General features: G+C 40.6%; 1 protein-coding gene across 3 annotated transcripts in view; it reads left to right on the top strand.

Moving 5' to 3' along the window:
* Window positions 1–657: 657 nt before the first annotated feature.
* Window positions 658–20,530, top strand: part of Tusc3 (tumor suppressor candidate 3) — a 174,996-nt gene continuing 155,123 nt past the window's right edge. The window contains exon 1 of one of the 3 annotated variants that reach the window (XM_076553512.1): window positions 658–1,014. In XM_076553512.1, coding sequence (XP_076409627.1) covers window positions 877–1,014 — 138 coding nt within the window. In that variant the 5' untranslated portion in view covers window positions 658–876. Of the gene's footprint in view, window positions 1,015–1,149; window positions 1,356–20,530 lie in introns of those variants that run through there. The other 2 variants (XM_006973967.4, XM_076553513.1) reach the window with 2 other exon arrangements.

Here is a 20,530-nt window from a genome sequence, read left to right as displayed (position 1 = left end):
TTAATAATGTTGCATTATAATTGGTTTCTTGATAATTCTTCATATATAATTATATTCATTTAAAAGTACTTTTAATGATGTCTCTAGGTTTCATCAGGTTATCAAAGGTGTTTCTTGTACAAGTGAAAAAACCTTGAGGTAGAGGAAAACACTGGATGCACATGCGCATTAATTATGCTCTATGCATTTTTGCTCAGAAAGCCTCTAGAACAATGTTGACACTCCATGAATAGTGAATGAATGGCTTTTAGCCATGTTGGTTGCTAAGGCCCTTGATGGAGGGTGGAAGAAACCAAGGCAAAGTTGTAGAGCACTTTCTATGCGTCCAGGAGACTAAGCTGTATGTTAAGTGTGGTAGGGGGCTGAAGAGGCACAGCGGGGTCCCCAACTTCTCAATGGGAATGGAGCCTTCTGGCAGCTAGAGAACCAAGAAGCCAGTGGGATGGCCTCATGATGCAGGTGGAAGTTTGGAGGAACAGGCTCACTGATCACTCCTGCGCCCCAGTGTGTGTGTGTGGAGGCCTCAGACTGGGCACAGAGGTGAATGCAAGGGGCTCTCCCAACCCGGCTGGCACTCAGGAAGACCCCGAGAGCGAGCGCAGCTCCGACGCGCGCGCACGGGAGCCGCCTTCTCGCCACGCCCACTTCCTGCTCCATCCCCGCGCCGTTCCCGGTCCCCTCTCCCGGTGAACCGGATGCGCTGTCAGTCTCCTCCTCCGCGTCCTTAGCCTCCACCCAGCTCCCTGGAGAAGCCGCTGCCACCCCGAGGCCTTGGCCAAGAGGCTGCTGGCGACTGGCCCGGCCCGGCGGGCGCGGGCACGGTAGGAGCTGGGCGCGCACGGCTACCGCGCGTGGAGGAGACACAGCCCTGCGGCCATGGGTGCCAGGGCCGCTCCTTCACGCAGGAGACAGGCGGGCCGCCGGTTGCGCTACCTGCCTACTGGCAGCTTTCCCTTCCTCCTCTTGCTGCTGCTGCTCTGCATCCAGCTCGGGGGCGGACAGAAGAAAAAGGAGGTAGATTGCATCCCGCGGGCGGTCGCCTGAGGGCCGGGGCGGGCTGGAGCTGGCCGCGTTGCTAGGAAGCCCCGTCGCGTTGCTAGGCAGCGGGGATGTGGGCGCTGGCGCCCGGGGGCGGGAGCCACGTGGGCGGGAGCGGGTTGGGCGTGTCCCTGGGGCGCCCCAGGCTGTGGATGCTGAGGTTGACCCTATTCCTCCATCCAGGAAGTGGGGGCTGAAGTCGGACTGAAAGCCCCTGCCTCCTAGGCCATGCATGGCTGCGCTGAGCCTCAGGTGTAGGCCAGGCTTTTGGCAGTTCCTTGACAAGCTGGGTGTGAAAATACCCAGTGGAAGTACTTGTAAGCACAGAGGAAGAATTTACCTCTTATTCAGCTCTCTTGTTTATGTTAAGACGTCATATTGGGTGTGTTATTCTGCATTCCTAATTATACCTTTGTAGAACTAAATGTTTATTTCTGTGTTCAACTCAGTGTGTAATCGAGAGAACAATCGATTGTTTTTTTTAAATTTTTTACTCTATACTTATTTGTGAAGTTTGGGTCTCCTGATTTCATTTTCAACCCACCATTATTTTGAGGGTGAGGTTTGATGTATCTAAATGAGTTGTAAGAGTTGTTTGTGAACTCAGTTTTGCAGGATTAATATGGAAATCTGGTCTAGTCGCTTCACAAAAACAATTGATTGTGGAATTGTGAGTAGAGTTTCTAATCGTAGGTCAGTTTGATGAGAGTACTTTTTTTATATGGAGGAAGGTGGTTTTTACTGTTGAAATCACACACGTAAACATGGGGCTCATAATATGACTCTGATTCAGTTTATTACCAGAATTCCCTTAGTAACGTAGAGAGTGAGTAAAACTATAATTTCACAGGTAAACAGTAAGTCCTTCTCATCATTAATTAAATTTTTTAAAAAAAATGTTATGTGTGTGTTTTGTCTGCATGCATGTCTGTGTACCACTTGGGTTCCTGGTGTCCCAGGAGGCTTCTGACATCTGATCCCCTAGAACTGGAGTCGCAGCTGGGTATGGTGGGTGTTGGGAATCGAACCCAGGCCTTCAGGAAGAACAACTGGTGCTCTTTAACAGTGGAGTCCTCTCCAGTCCCCGCTCTTTACCTTTGCTTGAAACAACCTCAGTACTAAGAACTGCCCTCTCCTTTGAAATTTTTTTTCTTTGCCTGAAAAGTTGGGCATACAAAGTTCTTGGTGTTTTGGTAAAGAGATTGGAGAAGCACCACAGCCAAATTCGCACTTCCAACACAAATGAGATCTTCTAGCACTTTCTCTCTTGTGGCATATATTCAAGATTTTTAAGTTTAGTCCATGAGTAAGGTCGGAGGTTTGCAGCAGGCATTTTTCTGGGATGGGTGGGTGGGTGGGATTGTATACAAAGCAGAGGGCAATAGAAATTGATGAGAAACTTTGTGGCATTTGTGATGTTTTTGCTCTTAAGAATGTGACCAGGACCACTGTAAGTTGTAGGGGGACATATTAGAAAGTTTACAGGCTCATGGGTCCTTAGCATCTCCAATCCTGAGGCCATTTCAATATGTAAAATGTTGGGAAACTTACTATAATTAAATAATTAAGCTTACAGTGCATATTTGCTTCCCTTAAAAATCCTTAAAATACTCGTTAGAAGAGCTCTTTTGGAAAAGGAAGAGATTAGGAGGCGCTGAGATGGCTCAGCAGGTGGAGGCCTTTGCCATCAAGCCTGATGACTGAATTCCATTCTGCAACCCTCATGGAGGAGAACACTGACGACGCCTGTAGACCGTCCTCTGACCTTCACACATGGTCTTTGGCACATGTACACCCACACATGTACATGCACAGACACACAAATGTAAAGATGGGTAGAAAACGTGTTTTGAGATCGAAAAGGGATGCCTTCCCAAATTACCCTCATCATAAGAAAGAGAACCCATACTCTATGGTGATATTACAGGGAATGTTAGTGTATGTAAAGAAAATGGAGAGGAAATTAAACTCTTGAAGTGTCTGGAATGATATTTAGTTCACAAACTTTGATCTCTTCTAATTCTGGAAGAAAAACATACTTTGTTGGAAATGATGAAAAATGGTAGTCCAACATTGTTTCCAGTAGATGTCTTTGTTTCTTTCCTCTTTCCTGGCCTAAGAACCCAGTTGCCACTATAAGATCTTGCAACATTGAATCAGAAAGCGTAGCTGTTGGAGCATAATTTAAAATAGACATTACTGACATATATGTCAGAGTAGCAGCTTGGTGTGAATGTGCTTTCTCTTTTAGGTGGGAAGTCATGTTATAGTCTGAAGTTAAACTGGGAAAATGGGTGGTGTTTGCTTTTAATATGGATTATGACAGCAACAAATGTCATGGCTTTTTGAGTCGTAGACAGATGGTCCAGTTGGAACTGCATCTCTGATTAGACAGCTGGCAAGCACTTAACCTTGAAGTTTAGAGTGCTTATTTTCAAATCCAGACACCAAGAACTTCCACCTTAGGAAAATGAGGCGAAGACTGTATAAAGTGCCCACTACAGTGCCTCACACATAATAGCAAGGGAAAATATTAGCTACTACCATGTAATGCTTATAATAAGGTTAAGTATTAATATGATGGGGTTCCAAAATGAGAGCTAAATTTTTTCTTTTTTTTTTTAACTTTTAAAATTTTTCTTAAATGCTACAAAAATAAATGGTAATAGGCTCTGTAATAAATTACTATATTACAAAACACTTGAAATCTAAAGTTCTTAGGTTGTCAAAGTGCCCCGCTTTTCCATCACGCACATTAGTATAGTCCAGAGATTGGTGTATGTTTGTGTACACCTGTGTGTATTATGCATGTTTGTACACATTTCCTCATAAAATGACATTTACATTCCTTAAAATGAGTTTTGTTATATTTTCTGTTGAAGATTATACCCAAGAGAAATCACTGAGTAGCTAGAGGGGATAGAAGATTATTATAGTTATTTCCCTTAATTACATTGAATATAGCCATTATCAACAAACTTTTGAACCCTTGTCATGCTAGGCGATAGAACTTTGCAGGAAAATTTGCAGTTTCTTGTTTTCTTACATCATTAACACTTACCAGTTAATCACCTTCATTTAGAATTGTTTTTAATTTTTGATGACTTCTTCTGATTATGTCAAAAGGTGCTTTAAAGTGCTTTCCAGTAGACTTAGTGTCTTGCCAAACATTGGAAGTGTCTGTTAGAATAATTTATCTCAGCTGCTCACAATGTGACTCATTAATAGGCTGCAATATGTAGGCGATTGCGAATATGCAGTGTGAAAGCCTGGATAGCTCACAGGGATTTTCTGAGAGCGGAACAATTTTTCACTTGTCCTAACTAAAACATTTCCATTGTCTTTTATGTATGTCTTTGCTATTAATTGTAAAGAGCATTTACATGGGAATATATAATAATCCCCAGTTGTTCTAATGGTTCATCTGTGAGAGACTTTAATGTTTTACTGAATGTTGGTAATTAGTATATTTGAAGCCTAGAACTGAAGTAGAGGAAACAGTTTGTGACTCTAGTACAGATTTTAAAACTGTGTAGTAAATAACAGGATGTTGCCCACACATGTGTCAAAATGTCTGATTTAATTTAGCTGTTATCTGATAGCATGTTGAAGGCTGATTAAAAAACAACAGGCCTTATCTTGAATAGCCCAAACCGATTATGCATCCTGCTACTGTTTCAGAGGTGATGGGGAAAGGCGTGTAGTTCTTGCATCATAGCACTGAATGACTTCTGTTCTCATCAGCTGCTGTGGTCCGTTTGCTCTATGGATATAGGAATACCGGGTCTGTGAGGGAAAGCTCTTCCAGTGCCTGTCTGGCAGTCTTGTGTTTTGGCATGGGTGGTATCAGATACCAGTGAGCAGCTATGGACCTCAGTAATAGTAACAGATCAAACCCATGGTGTTATACCTCTTGAGTAGGCCTACAAACGTTATAGGTCTTGTGGATGTCTGAGTAGTTGCTTCTTGACAGCTGCGAGTGTTGGCGTTTCTGGGCCTACTGTGTTAGGATTTCTCAGGTCCTTAACTGTAGCCAGTGTTACACATCCTTAGCCTATCATCCCTAAGACCTTTGACTCAAGCTTGTAAGCTGCCAGGAGCTTTTCTAGTTTCCAGTACTGTGGCTTTTCTTCCTTACCGTCTTCTCTCCTCCAGCCTCTGCCTTTTGGCCTCCTCTTGCCTTAATTTCCCTGTTCTTGTCATCGTTGTTTTCTGGAGCTGCTCAGCTGCCTCTTTCGCTGGTGACCTCCCTTGCTTTTTTGGCTGTCTCTGCCGCTGCTTCGCCAGCTACTGTTGCCGCCTTGACTCTACCCTGGGTCTCTAGGAAATATCCCTGTAGCTACAGGGAACTCTTCAACGGTGCTGCGTCTGCCACTCAGCCTAGTGTCTCTTTTCTGCTACCCGTGGACCCTGAGGGTTGAGGGTGGGGGTCACCCTTATCTGCCCTCCCTGTGGCACGTTATCCCAGGACTCTGTGAGTTTATGACTCACAGCAGTAGTATTTTCTAGTCGATTGCATGAACTTGCTTCCCTTTGCAGAAGGTTTGAGTCAGGGTGTCACCATTTGTGTTGGCTGCTTCACCTTCATTTGGCAGAGGATAACATGGAAAGGCTTGTCCAAAGAGGTTGCTCACTCCTGTCGTGAGGTGCATTGCAGGAAAGGAACCTTGAGGTTAAGGAACCCATATCTTTTGAAGAGAGCAGTGGGTCTTTTTGACCTTTGTTTTAGAGTGAAATATTATCTTCATTGAGCTTGAAAATAACTTCTCCTCCCCCTCTCCCCTTCTAGATTGCACGCTCCATCATGGCTATACTGTACAAGCATTCTTGAAAAGATAGTCCAAACCCAAGTCAATCTGCACCTCTACTCACAGGTTATGTAGAAAGCTGTGGGGGTCCTGGCCAGCACAACTTAGCAGGGGAGCTATCTGGGTGAGGTCAGAATGAAACTCAGTTCAGTATGACTTAGCCAGTGCTGGCTCAAACTTCTGGAGTCTGCTACCAAGAGGTTTATGTTTTACATATTTAAACACAGTAAAACTGTGGGAGAAAGTTTCCTGGTGACAGAGCTTAAGGCATCCAGGCATCGGAACTCCCTTGCAAAGTGCATCTCTTTAGCAAAGCACCCGTGACCTTTTCCACCAGAACGGGTTCTGTTGACTGAGAAATTGTGCCCAGCATAAGGGTTTAGGGAGGAAGGGTTTGTAATAAGCATAAGGATGGGTTCTATTGACTGAGAAGCAGTGCTCAGGATTTTGGAGATTCAGATGAGGGCTGGCTCCATAGGCTAGCAGAAGATCACCAGGTTATCAAACAACATCCACTCCAGCCTTCTGGGGAAGAGGTATCAGTTTCTTCTGTTGAAGGAAAAAGCTCCCGTGCTTATCAATTCTGGTTACTCTCAGTGCTTATCTGCGGGCACCCAGAATCCCGTGAAGAAAAGAATTAGAGGGAGGAGCTTTGTCAAGGGGATGGTTGGGAGGGCGTTTTCTTCCACAGCCACGTATCTACTCCATGTGCAGTCTCATAGGTTGCTTTTAACCTTCTTACTTCTTTGCTCTTTGTAGCCATGAATGTTCACTGGTCTTGGATTTGAGCTGTTATTCCTTGTAACTGATACTACATTATTTTTGCATGTTCTTATTTCCATAAAAATCCCTCGAAGCACCATGCCAATCCCACTGAGATAGAGGATTTTCCTTTGATTAAGTGTAGGAGTAATAATACAGTGCTTGTTAGAAAACAGGTTGATGATGAAAACCACATATTTATTGTTGTATGTGTGTATTACCAGTGGGTGAAATTTTTACTGGTATCCAGTTAGTTTTTATTTATATATTTTGGCCAAGATCTGGGGCATCTGGCATTGAGCAAATCTAAAAGTGAGCCTTCATTCTTTTCTCTGGTCTGGTCCTTCTGGTTTCTCCTTGTTGTTAATAGTTCTATTTTAATGGAAATAATTTTATCTACATTCAAGAACTTGATTTTTATCCAGTCACTTGTATAATGTATCATAGTAGTTCTCATCCTGAGCTTTGAGTGTAGTGCCCTGGGAAGCCAGCTGCACAAAATTTCCTGGGGATTTATACATGGATTTATGAATAGTTTCTTTAAAGTAGCATATTTATATAGATATATAAACACACAGATATTTAGATCAAATAATTAAAGTTTCAAAATGTGTTATTCAGAAGCCCAAGTTGTTTTTCCTGGTGATTGGTTTCTATCTGCCTGCCTCCCTCTCTCTCTCTTTTTTTTAGCTTTGGAAGAAAAGGTTAACAGTAAGCTTATAGAGTGATTTGAAAGCATTATGTTTTAATATAAACAGAATAGCATCTAAAGAAAATAATGAACTGAAAAAATAGTAAAAATAAAAGGAAGTTTTAATTGGAATGCTTGTTAGTAAACTTTTAGTTCATTACATAAAACTATATATTGTGTTTGACATTAGAAGATGAGAAGGACACTTGTATTTTCTTTTATGTTACCATGAGAAATCAAGTGTGTGTGCGTGTGTGTGTGTGTGTGTGTGTGTGTGTGTGTGTGTGTGTGTGTGTATGGAAAGAAGCACACTATTATAGGTTAAATAAGCTGTGCCCAGTTTATTGAATGGGAATGTTGCTGTTTCTTTTAGAAGCGTGTTTTTAAAGATGGCTCAACATTGTCAGTAGGATTCTGTTCAACTACTGGAAATAATTTGGTACAGAATCTTCTCTGGAGATGGAGCCAAGCATTGGCGAGTCACTTCTTTTCGTTCTTTTTTTTTTTTTTTTTTTTTGGTTTTTCGAGACAGGGTTTCTCTGTGTAGCTTTGCGCCTTTCCTGGAACATGCTTTGGAGACCAGGCCGGCCTCGAACTCACAGAGATACGCCTGCCTCTGCCTCCTGAGTGCTGGGATTAAAGGTGTGCACCACCACCACTGCCCGGCTACTTCTTTTATTTGTAGCAATTTTGTGACAAAATTTAAAGACTGTACACAATTGGTTATCAACTGAGGAATCTGTTAAAATAATGAACACATACCATAGTATACAGTGCTGAATGTAACAAATTGGGAGTTGAGAACAGCCTTAAATTATGCTAGGAAATGATAAATAGTAGCAGCAGAGCAGAGAAGCTCTGTTGTGCCCTCACTTAGAGTATGCAGTGAGTGAATGCTCCTGCCCTCTAGAACTCACGGCTGCAATCCTGACCCGAATGTGATAGCTACAGAGATGGAGTTGGTGGTAAGTGATTAGGTCCTGACTTTTCAGTCACTCTTCAGTGACTTTCCATGAAAGAGACTGCAAGAGCGCTCCTGCTCTCTTTGCCATGGAGAGTGTTAAGAAGGCAGACCGGTCGGCCAGCTGAAGAGAATCCACACCAGAACTTGACCATATTGGCACTTGGTGTTGGATTTCCAGATTTCTGTGTCTTGGTTGATGGGTTTGTTTTTGTTTTTATTTTGTTTTGTTTTGTTTTTCAACTTGACTAGAGCTATCTGAGAAGAGGAATGTCAATTGAGAAAATGCCTCCATCCGGATTGCCTGTAGGCAAGTGTGAGGACATTTCCGTGATTGATGATGGATGTTGGAGTGGAGTCCAGCCCCCACTGTGGGTGGTGCCACCTCTGGTCTGATTCCGTGGAGTGCATACAAAAAGTTGGCCTAGTAAGCCAGGAGGAGCAAGCCAGTAAGCTGCAGCTCCTGCCTCCAGGGGACAGTGAACTGTAAGATTAAAAATGCAATTTCTCCACAAGTTGCTTTTGGTCCTCATGTTTTACCTCAGCAATAGAAAGCAAACTAAGAACTTCATATATGATAGCTTAGTATAGCAATCCAACCTACCCAAGACACAGATATATGCATATTTTAACAAGATCCTATGTAAAAAAAGAATTGAGCCATCTCACTAGCTCAACAATGATCATATGTTCTTCTGGCTAACATTTGAAATAGACTTATGCAAAATATACGAATAAAACCTCTTAAAGAGGAAGCTAGGTCATAAGCAGCGCTTCTTTGTTTTCTCTGCTTCAGTTCCTGCCTCTAGGCTCCTTCCTTGACTTCCCTTCATAAGGGTACTGTAAACTCTAATTTCAAATGCCACCTTGCCTCCCCAAGTTGGTTTGGTCAGTGTTTTATCACAGCAACAGAACATCAAACTAAGAAATAGGGTAAGCGGAATACCCAAGAGCAGATACCCAAGAGATATAAATAAGCTAGTGAAGAGGGAGAGGGATCCAGGCAAAATGGAAGAAAAAAAGCATTGATAAAGGACTCAAAATGTGACAAAGAATGGCAGATTTGAAGAACTTGAAGTAGTTCATAAGACTAATAAGCACCATATGGAGGAATCATGGCTTGAGATTAGAGTGGAAGCTTGGGGTAAAGTCCCGGGGAACCCATGGGGCTATGTAAAATATACAGCTTCATTCTAAAAATCAGCAGAAGACTGGTAGGGTTTTGTATTTTGGAGATGAATTTTATGTTTAGAAGTGTTTCTCTGAGTATGATGTGGAAAATAACATTGATGGGGATGCGAGATTAGAAAAAGGAACAGTAGCCTCTCGAGGGGTATTGCAAAAGTATGAGGTAGTGTTGACTTGAACTTGGTTGTGGCAGTGAAGTAAGGAAATAAAGATGGATTGCAGAGCTGTTTAGGAACCAGACAAGACACGCTTGGTAATTAATTGTGAAGGAGGAGGGTAAGGGAGGAGTCAAGAATAGTGATTCTAGCTTTTGATCAAAGCACAATTACGTTTCCTGAACTAGTAAATGGAAAGGAAGATAATATGTCCAGTTTATAATTTGTGAGATGCTTCTGTGAAAGTCAAAGCTGCATGTTTGGTGACAGTAGAATATGTGTGGAACTTGAGTTGATAAAATGGATTTAGAAATCATTAGCATAATTGTTAGTGAATTCATGGTTGTTGATAATTGAAGACTTAATACCAAATCCTGAAACATGCTAGTATTTTGGTATTGTACCAGTATTATCCATGTGGAAGAACCAAAGACTGTATTGCTAGAGAGCTAGGAAGAACCCTGCCTGAGCTTAAATGTCACAAAAGAGAGTATTTCAAGGTCAAATTTCCAATGAGTGGTGGCTGCTGTGTAGTTAAAAAACGTCCTTTGGATTTAGCAAGATCAGGTTTATTGGAGGGATCAGTATGCATCCAGTTAGTGAATAAGTAGGCTGAGAGGAAAAGAGAGCAAGGCAGCAAGCAGTCTTGCTCTTAATGGGAGCAGAATTTAGCAGATGGTAGCTGGGAACGAAGCTGGAAAGAAGAGAAAATTGATAGAAGCAGATGACAAAGGGTGGGATGAAGGAATGCCAATTGAAGAGGTGTATTAGTCTTAAAAAGAAAGAGATGTGGTGGCTCGGGGCTGCTTTCAGTTACTCGGCTTTCTTATATATATGTGGTAGTGCCTTAGTCGACTGGGACCACTGGACAGTGGAACTAGCTTCAAAGCAGTACAAGTAGATTGGTCATGGTCTGGGGGCCTTGGGTGTCCACAGTCATGATGCCCTCAGATTTGTTGTTTGATTGGAGGAGGGGACTTTTTCACAGATGGTGATCTTGGACTGATCTTCATGGGGTAACATTGTTACAGGAGGCTAGGTGGAAGGAAGGGTCCCTGACTTTGTTCCTATGATTTTCCTTCTTTTCTCCTACTGCTCTCCAGAGAGAGATAGTGGAGGCAGATGTATGCCTTTCTTTTCTTTCTTTTTTAAAAATCTATCTATCTATCTATCTATCTATCTATCTATCTATCTATCTATCTAACTATCTAACTATCTATCATCTACCTACCTACCTACCTACCTACGTAGATATCTATCTATTTAATGTACACTGGTGTTTTTGCCTGTATATACTCTTTGAGGATGTTGGATCCCCTAGAACTGGAGTTATAGACAATTGTCAGCTTCCATGTGGGTGCTGGTAATTGAACCCGGTTCTTCTGAGAGAGCAGCCAGTGCTCTTAAGCACTGAGCCAATTCTCCAGCCCCCGAGCTTATGTCTTTTTAGTAACCATTGTTGTTTGTGCATGGACAATGACTATGGGAACATGTTATGAACAGTTGTAGAGAAAGACCTCTCATGTCATTTTCCTGTTGTGGCTTATCATTTCATTCAATATACTGCATTATGTATTTTTTTTTATCCTAAATTGTCTTAATCATGTGCCAAAGATAATTGTCATTATCTGTTTTCTCTTTATAGGCACAAGCTAGATGACATTTCCTTGTCTGCCTAGTGCATGAGACCTCCCCTTCACCATTCCCGTCCACTGCTGGTGCAAGGTCTCACCTGTATTGCATTAAAGGCTTCCTCCGAGTTTCAGTGTTAGTATGCCCATGAGACTAGGAATGTAGAAGGGACACACACAAGTCCGGTTGAGTTTTGTATTTGTTTCCTAATTCAAAGTGCCACATTTTTATGGTTCCGAACAATGACAAGTTACTGTTTCATAGTCCTAGAGGTGAGATGTAAAAAAACTCAGCCTCACTTACCAAATAGCTCTCTGTAGAGTTTGTTCTTTGAAGGCACTGAGGAGAATATTCAGTTTCTTACTTAGGTAGGTTATTAAAATAAAACACGATGACAAGTCCACCTCTTCTGTGTATATAAATATGCTCACTTTAGAGTAGTGCATTTTCCCTGCTTGTGCATCTCAGGAGATACTGTACATGGAGAACACTCACCTTTGTCTAGTATTTATTAAAAGCCACTGAGCCTCCAGACTGACTTATTGGCATGCATTCTCAGTGTCTTCTCTGGATGACACTGTCAGAACATGGTATGTTTGAACACTTAGAGGAGGATTTGCCTACAGTGTGCTCTTTAGCATGTCTAGACTAAAGCTTGGGACTCAATAACTATTTAATGGATGTCCCCTTCTTACATGAGATATAGAAATTGTGTTGCTAGAATATTTTTTATCACGGCATGTAAAAGAATGTTTTTGTGGGTTAGGAGCAAATTTCAGTGGCTAGCCCTACTGTGAAAATACTGAAAAATGCGATATGGCAGTCTAGGAAATATTATTTAAGTTTCATTCTACTTTCCAAACAGGACTGAAGATAACATCTTTTTCACTATACATATGGCTCAACTTTGTAATTATTAACTTAACCCTGCTGAGCACAGTCCAGTGAATGTTTCATAGAACTTTTTTTCTTTTAAATTCGGCTAAATTATAGCTTATGGTCCTTTATCTTCCAATCTTTCGTGGAACCTTGCTATTGTGTCCAAAGTTAGGTACTTATTCACTTAATATTAAAGGACTAGTTAACTATTCCTCAAATATACTAGGTTCCCTTTTCTTTAAATAGTACTTTGTAAGAGAACTGCTTAGAAATGTAATTTAAAGGACTAATAATTTTTCGTAGTGAAAAATAAAAAAGGCTTTGGGTTGTCTTTGTAAAAAGATGTCAAAATTACATTTCTAGCTGATCATATTCTTATAACTATTCCCATAGCTATTTAAACGATATTTGATATATGTATTTATGTATGGGTGTGTGTAGGGTGGTATGTGTGGATGCCACATGTTTATGGGTTCCTGCAGAGGCCGGAAGAGGGTGTCAGATCTCCTGGTGACAGAATTACTGTCTGACCTGGGTGCTTTGCTGAGAAGCAAATTTGATTCCTGTGGAAAAATAGCAAATACTCCTAACTGCTAAGCCTTCTCTCCAGCTCATAATTAGTCATGGTTTTGAAATTGTAATTATAAACTTTCATGATTTTTGGAAATCAACAAAGAATAAATAAAGCTGATAGGTTGGTTTTTTTTTTTTTTGGTGATTATTTTTCAGTGAAATTGTATGAGAATAGGGTAGGTAATTTTCAGTTATTGTGTGTATGTTAGATTTTGAACATGATTCTAGGTGCAGGTGGCATGTTTGGTTTTTATATGGGGATTGAATTGTGGTCGCATATTTACACTTGGCAAGTGTTGCACTATTGACTATGTTTGCAGTTGATGTGCATTCTAAAGTCATTTCTGGACAGATACTTGTGTTTTCACCAGGGTTTCATAATACCCATATTCTCTTCTGAAGCACACAGCATCTTCGTTCTTGCTATTTTTCCCTTTTCCTATGTTAATTATTATAACTCTGTCAGATGCTCTCTTATCATTTGCTTTGCATTTAATTTGAGCAATTTTCTGTCATTTTCTTAAATATGTTTTTAGTTAAGTATAGCAGTTACGAAAAAATTGTGTTACATGATTGATTGATTAGATAATAGGGGGAATAAAGATGAATGTTTGTTCATGCACAGAGTACATTTTATAAGAAGTCAGTCCTTTGTGCGTCTTACATGAACAGGTTTTGAGTGTCCATACACATTTTGTGTTTGTAAATATATATTACTTAAGTGTGTGTGTGTGTGTGTGTGTGTGTGTGTGTGTGTGTGAAGGGGAGGAGGAGGTGGAGGAGGAGAGATGGTCAAAATGGAACTAGCCAGCAGATGGCCTTGCTAATTGGCTTATGAAATAGGAAGGATGTACTCTTCCATTGTCTATCACTTCTGGCATAGAAAACTGCTATATAGAATCTGAGCAGAATCCAAAAAGAGTTTGTCATTCATCCAGTGAGTATTTTGGTATTAATCTCTGCCACTCTTTGTTTTAGGCATGGCTAGAACATACACACAATTGTGCTCCTTCAGTGTAGCTAGGGGATTAAGACAGCAGCAGTCAAGTCTAGACATCCCTGAACCCAGTTTTGGCTCTGCTTCCCTGTTTTGTGAACTACCCATACCCCTATCAAACTAGATTGAATTGGGTTTATATGCCTTATAATTCCAGGCCCATTGATAAATATGAACATATATATTTTTAGTTTCTTTTATTTTTTAATAAGAATATGATATTCAAAACACAAAACTTCTTGGATTCTGATGTGGAAGTTTAGATAAGCTTTTCTTAGATTTTGTCAGTGGAGATCCCCTTGTTCTTTATTTCCTCATGTCTTAGTTCAGGTTACTGCTGTTGTGATGAAACACTGTGATCGAAACAACCTAGGGAGGAAAGGGCTTATTTTCCTTACACTTCCTTATCACAGCCCATCACTGAAGAAAGTCAGGGCAGAAACTCAAATAGGCAGGAACTGGAGTTAGATGCTGATGGATACACCACTGAGGAGTGCTGCTTACTGCCTTGCTCTTCATGGCCTGCTCAGCCTGCTTTCTTATAGTACCCAGGACCACCAGCCCAGTGATGGCACTGCCCACAATGGGCTGGGCCCTTCCACATGCACCACTAATTAAGAAAATGCCCTAGAAGTTCCTTCCTCTCAGATGACTCTAGCTCATGTCAGGTTGTTGTATACAACTAGCCAGCACACCACATCTTCATGTTCCATTTCAGGCTTTAGCCTCTTGGCTTTCTGGTTAAACATTTTGGCTATTTTCTGTAGTTATGCAAGAAGATGTAACTATTAAGTAAATGCTGCTGGGCAGACCCATTTTAGATCCGATAATTCTGGCAAGTCTCTTATTGTGTGATTACTTGCATATTGAATGAGCAAAATTAGAGAAATAAAAGTTTCATGATAGTTGTTTGTTTTTGAGGTAGCAGCCCATTGTAGCCCAGGCTGGTGTGGAGCTCACAGTCAGAGCCTAAGCTGGCCTTGACTCTGAGCCAGGCCTCTCACTTCAGTCTCCTGAGTGCTGGATTACACTCATGAGCAACCTTGAGTGACTGGCATAGTTCTAAAACTAGTGCTAGTGGATTAAGACGGTGTGAGACAAAGTGTTTGCAATCTTGCTCCTGCGGAAATGTCTCGGAGATGCTTTTGTATTGTGTTAGCGAGTACTGTAAGACAGATAAGCAGCTTAATTCTTCAGTCACTCATCTGTTCTACTCTGCTGTTTCCATTTGTATCATTTTCCCCAGTCTCTGCTGGAAGATATACAGGCAATTTATCTTCATAGAAAACATATATATCCTGTTAGTGTAGACCAATTAAAGTGAGAATCAGAGGAAAATTCCTCATATGAATTTGAGATAACAAATTGTAGCGTAATGCTAATGAAGCCACATAATACATACACATAAAGTTTATTTAACTCATCTCAGAATATCTATATAATTATCCTGACATCTGGATGAGGGCAAAGTTAATAGCTTATAGCCAGAAGGAGCCAGCTATTTAGAAGGAAGATAACTGTGTGATTTATCATTCAAACCAGGACACTCGAGAGTAAAAGAGAGGATATGTTTAATAATTTTGCTGAGGTAACTGAAGTGTGGTGAGGCTGTCCCTGGGGTAGCTGTGAGATCTGGCGACTGACGTAAGCGGCAGGAATTGGGTTTTGCAGTGAATGTACATATCTGAGTAATTTCGCTGCAGAGTTAGTGTTAGTTTTATCAGCTGCTTCTCCATGCTCAGCACTGTGTCGCTGATGGGCATGGCTTGTTGCTCAGGTCGCACAGAGCAGGGGCGGTGTCTTACACTGATTGCTTTCCTGCTGCTGATTTCTACAGTTCTTGAACTTAGCTTTGACACCTTTATTATACCACTTCTGCCTTTTCATTACTGAAGAAGCAGTTTATTTCCATTCAAAATTAAATTAAACTTTACATCCAGTTATTTGTAAAGATGAGTTTTCGGATTGTGTGTACAACACAGTGGTTAAAAAGAACTCTCCAGAGCATCCCCAGTTTAAGAAAAGTTGCCTGGGTCAGCACTGCTCATCCCATCCCATGGGTTCCTCTTGCAGGATGGGGAAAGTCTGGTTCAGCACACCATGTTTCCTTTTCCCAAGGTAATTTATGTTCCAGAACACATTAGCATACATTTTACTGTTTTTCTAGTATTAAAACAATAGTCTTATAGTTCAGTGTATGTGTGTGCGTGTGTGTGTGTGTGTGTGTGTGTGTGTGTGTGTGTGTGGAAACTTATGCCATTGAATGATGACTGATCTTCCTGATGAGGCTTGATAAGAAGATGAAAAAATGTATTCTTTGGTTTGAATATGCCGTGACTATGTTTATAACATATAAAGCTATATAAATTTAAATGGGTTTATGCCCGCCTGCCTTCCTTAATTTGTAAATTATACTAGTTTCTTGTCTTGTTGCTGTGATAAAGTACAAGACTAAAGTAACTCTTACTTGAGCTTACAGTGTGGGGAATACAGTGCATCATGGCAGGGAATGTATGTAGGAGGAGCAGGAGGCAGCTGCTCCTTTGTGTATCTACCCAGGAGGCAGAGGGCAGTTACTGATTATGCTCACCTTTCTTCTTTTTATTCGATTGGAATCCTAGCCCGTGGAATAGTACCACTCAGAGTCACCAAGTGTCTTCCCACAGTTAACCTAATCTAGGCAATCACAGCATACCAGAAAGTGGTTTCCATGGTGATTGGGAATCTTGTCAAGTTGACAGTCAAGATGAACCATCACAGGGGTAATTTTAAAACATGTAATTATATAGATTTTATTAAAGCATGTAATAATTTACTTATTGTTGGTATGCTCAACATACTTCCCACAATATGCCATAATCTAATTATTTTGTATTATCTCACCACGCACCTCAGTGTGAGTTAGTTTTGTAGATGAGCTAAGTAAATTCAAGTGTTGTGTAGATTAGGGTGATTTCCTCTAAATCAGGACCCTAGCAACTGTGCCACTGAGTTCAGAATTGACACCAAAGCGGTTCCTAGTTAACCGTCCCTCTCTGTGCTTTTGAGACTTGAAGGAGAGAGTGACTGTATGTGTGAGTCTCTGGGGATCGGGAGGTACAGTGTGAAGCCAGCTGACTGCTCACACTAGCTTTGCGATCTTATGTTTTAATTCTATTGAACCTTTGGCAGACTTGGCTTTCTCTTCATTCTCTGTTATTTTAGCATGTGTTTCATTTATTTATTTCTGTTTCTTTATTGGTTATATTGCTTTAGGATTGTACGGTATATTTTTCTTGGCATGCTGTCTGTTTACCCCAGAGGGGTTTAGGATGGTTCTGTCAGCAGCACCGCCGTCTGTTAGAGTAATTGTCGGCTTTAGGATTGTGTGTTTGCGGCACTTGAGCAGCTATATTGAAGGAGTGTGGTAGAAGCCCTGGATCGGCTGCCTGCACTTGTGTGGGTTCTGCTGCCAGGGAGACAGTGAGCCGAAAGGGCTTGAGGGTCATAGTTTACTCAGGACACAACCCAGGTGAGCCTCAACACACCACCTACTCAGTAGTCTCTTGTCACGGCGGGAAACCCTGTGCTTAGGCTGACTGTCCAGTGAGCCCTTTAAACCTCTTCAGCTGGGCGCTGCAGGAGCCACAGCTCCGTCATTCTGGTAAGGAAAGAGTCTGTGCTCTTGACTCAGAGGGAAGCCCTGCTTTGGAAGCTTTTATGCAAATAATTATTTACAGATATTTCAAAATAAAGCTGTGAGAGCCGTGCAGACATGACTTGGAGCACCACTTCCCCACAGCATGCCATCTCCACACTGTTGATAGTCTCTTACAGGAGAGGGAAAGGCGGTTACCTTCACTGTGGAAGGCAGAGTTGAGAAGGGACTCTGTCATGTCTGTTTTTTTAAGCATGTCTGTTTCTTTCTTCTTTCTTTCTTTCTTTCTTTCTTTCTTTCTTTCTTTCTTTCTTTCTTTCTTTCTTTCTTTTTTTCATTTTCTGGTATTTTATTTCTCAAAGTCATTCTAGACTTTTTTTTTTTAAATATAATTTTGATAACTCTTTGGTAACGTGCCTTACAAAGGGTCACACTTAGGATCTTGGCCCATGGTCGTTTCAGTGAGTGGTTCTCATTTTACAGATTGTCCTGTTGGCCTAACATATCTGAATTTATACTGTTTCAGGGAAGTGAATTTGTTTTGATGAGTGTGTGTGCATGTGGTATGTATGTGTATAGTGTATATGTTCTTTTGAGGCAGGGTCTCTCCCTAAAGCTAAAGCTTGAAGTTCTTCTGCTTGTCTCGAATCTAGCACACACCAGCAGTCCTGTCTCTGCCCTCATCAGTGCTCGGGTGCAGCTATCTGTGAGACCCATGCCCTCTTGTTACTGGTGTGCTTCTGGGATCTGAACTCAGGGTCTCAGGGGTCAACACAGTGCTCCTAAGCACTGTGCAGTGTCTCAGCCCCCAAACTTTATTTTAAGGTAGCTGTTACACTCTGTTCACATGAAGTTTTATCTAGGTGTTAGTCATTGGGAAAACAGAAGGTGTAGCCAGTTTAAAACCTCAGAAACCTGTTCTACTCCAATCTCAGTTATGTGGGAAGACTCCTGAGAGATTAACTATTCTCTTGTTATTACATGATCAGGCTATTTTGAAAGAAAAGATAGTTTAATTTGGGTAAGGTTACTTACTGCCTGTGGAGTACTTTGTTTTTTATTGGAATGTTTCTTGAGTTCATTTTTTTAGGAAATTTTAGTTTGGGGATTACTTTTAAATAGCAGGCCCAGGCCTGCCAAGTAGATTAGTAATCCCAGTTACTGTGGAGAGTGAGGCAGGAGGATCAACTGTCTAAGGCCTGCCTGAGCTAGAGTTACTCCTGGGCCAATCTAGGCAACTTAGAGAGACCCTGCCCCCAAGTTTCAGTGTTTTTTAAGTAAAAAGAGGATGGGAGAATATCTTTGGGTCAGTTTGTAGTGTTGCAGAAAACCAAAATGAAACAAAGTACCCATGGCATTGAGGGTTTTTTTTTTTAAATACCACATTGCCATTTAAATTGTATAAATAATGGAACATATGTAAGTGGACAGTGCTGTTAAAGTATTTGTAAACTGAAAGTATTTGATTTTACTTTGTAATGATACTCAAAATTCCAAGTAGAATGGATTTTTTTTCATGGAACTAGTTTAAATATTAAATAATTTAGATATGTCATGTATTCATGTATATATATTTACTATATGTATTTATTATAAGAGAATGGTATATGTTTATTTCAAAAATACTTCCTGAGATATGCAGGGCTTTTCCTTTTCTTTCATTGTTGTCTTATATGGTTTCAGTTGCTCGTGCTCAACCGCAGTTCAAATATATATTAAGTGGAGAATTTAGCTGTAAGTAACTCATAGTTTTAAATTGTGTGTTGTCTGAGTAGCGTCTCTCGTGGTCCTACCTCTTTCTCATGATGTGAGTTTTCCCTTTGTCCTGTGTATCCACACTGTATATGTGTATCCACACTGTATATGTATATGTATATCCACACTGTATATGTATATCCACACTGTATATGTGTATCCACACTGTATATGTGTATCCACACTGTATATGTATATCCACACTGTATATGTATATCAACACTGTATATGTATATCCACACTGTATATGTGTATCCACACTGTATATGTATATCCACACTGTATATGTGTATCCACACTGTATATGTATATCCACACTGTATATGTGTATCCACACTGTATATGTATATCCACATTGTATATGTGTATCCACACTGTATATGTATATCCACACTGTATATGTATATCCACACTGTATATGTATATCCACACTATATATGTGTATCCACACTGTATATGTATATCCACACTGTATATGTATATCCACACTGTATATGTATATCCACACTGTATATGCCTCTCACTAGCCAGTCATTTACTAGCTGTTGAAGTTGTTAGGTTATAGGAAACAGATGTAGACAGATGGTTGGGGCAGGGAAGAGGGAGGGAGAAAGAGGAAGGGCGAGGAGCTAACATCCACAGAGCTTTTATTAATGTTTCGCTGTTCTAATTGTTCTGATTTTACCAGTTACGGCTGAGTTCTTACTGTACCTAATTTATAAACTAAACATTATCAGTATGGATGTACAGGACAGCAGGTAGTAATTTAGAGGTTAGTATTATTTAATGGTGTTAGACATCTAGCAAGCATCTTCAAACCTAGCAAGCATTATCAAACCACCTAATAGATAAGGAGTTATGTGTTAATATCATTACTGATAAAAATTTTATGTTTATATTTTCAAAAAATAACATTACTGGAGAAACCCTGCCTCGAAATCCAAAATAATAATAATAATAGTAATAATAACAACAACATTATTACTGTCCAAGATTGAAATGGATTTTTCAATTGAAGGCAGAATTGTAAAAGTGAATCAGAAGTGTATGTTTTCTTTGTTAGAATATGTGTTAAATGACACAGCCATTAAGATCACTGATTTCAGATTTTGAGAGTTCTCTCATTTTTAAAATTTAAACATTTCAAATTAGACAGTTATTTGAATTTATCATCAAAGCTTCCATCTGAGTTTCCTAAAGAAAGCTTTTGTATTAAAGCAGGATATCAAAGTTTGTGAAAGATGTGTGCAGAGCTCTGCCGTGAGTCCATTAGTTGGTGACAATCTGTTCCTTTTCTGCTAAAATGTGTTTTGTTGGACAAGGTGGCCTGATGAGCTCCTTTCTTTAGCAGCCTGGAAATCATGGCATTAGAAAGCCTCTTAGAGACACATTGTGCATCTGTCAGATGATGGAATTAATACTGGAGTGTCTTAAGTGTCTTAAAGATGACACAT

Source organism: Peromyscus maniculatus, chromosome 17 (assembly GCF_049852395.1).
Source record: "Peromyscus maniculatus bairdii isolate BWxNUB_F1_BW_parent chromosome 17, HU_Pman_BW_mat_3.1, whole genome shotgun sequence".
Classification (NCBI taxonomy): Eukaryota; Metazoa; Chordata; class Mammalia; order Rodentia; family Cricetidae; genus Peromyscus; species Peromyscus maniculatus.
This window is presented reverse-complemented; position numbering and strand designations above follow the sequence as displayed.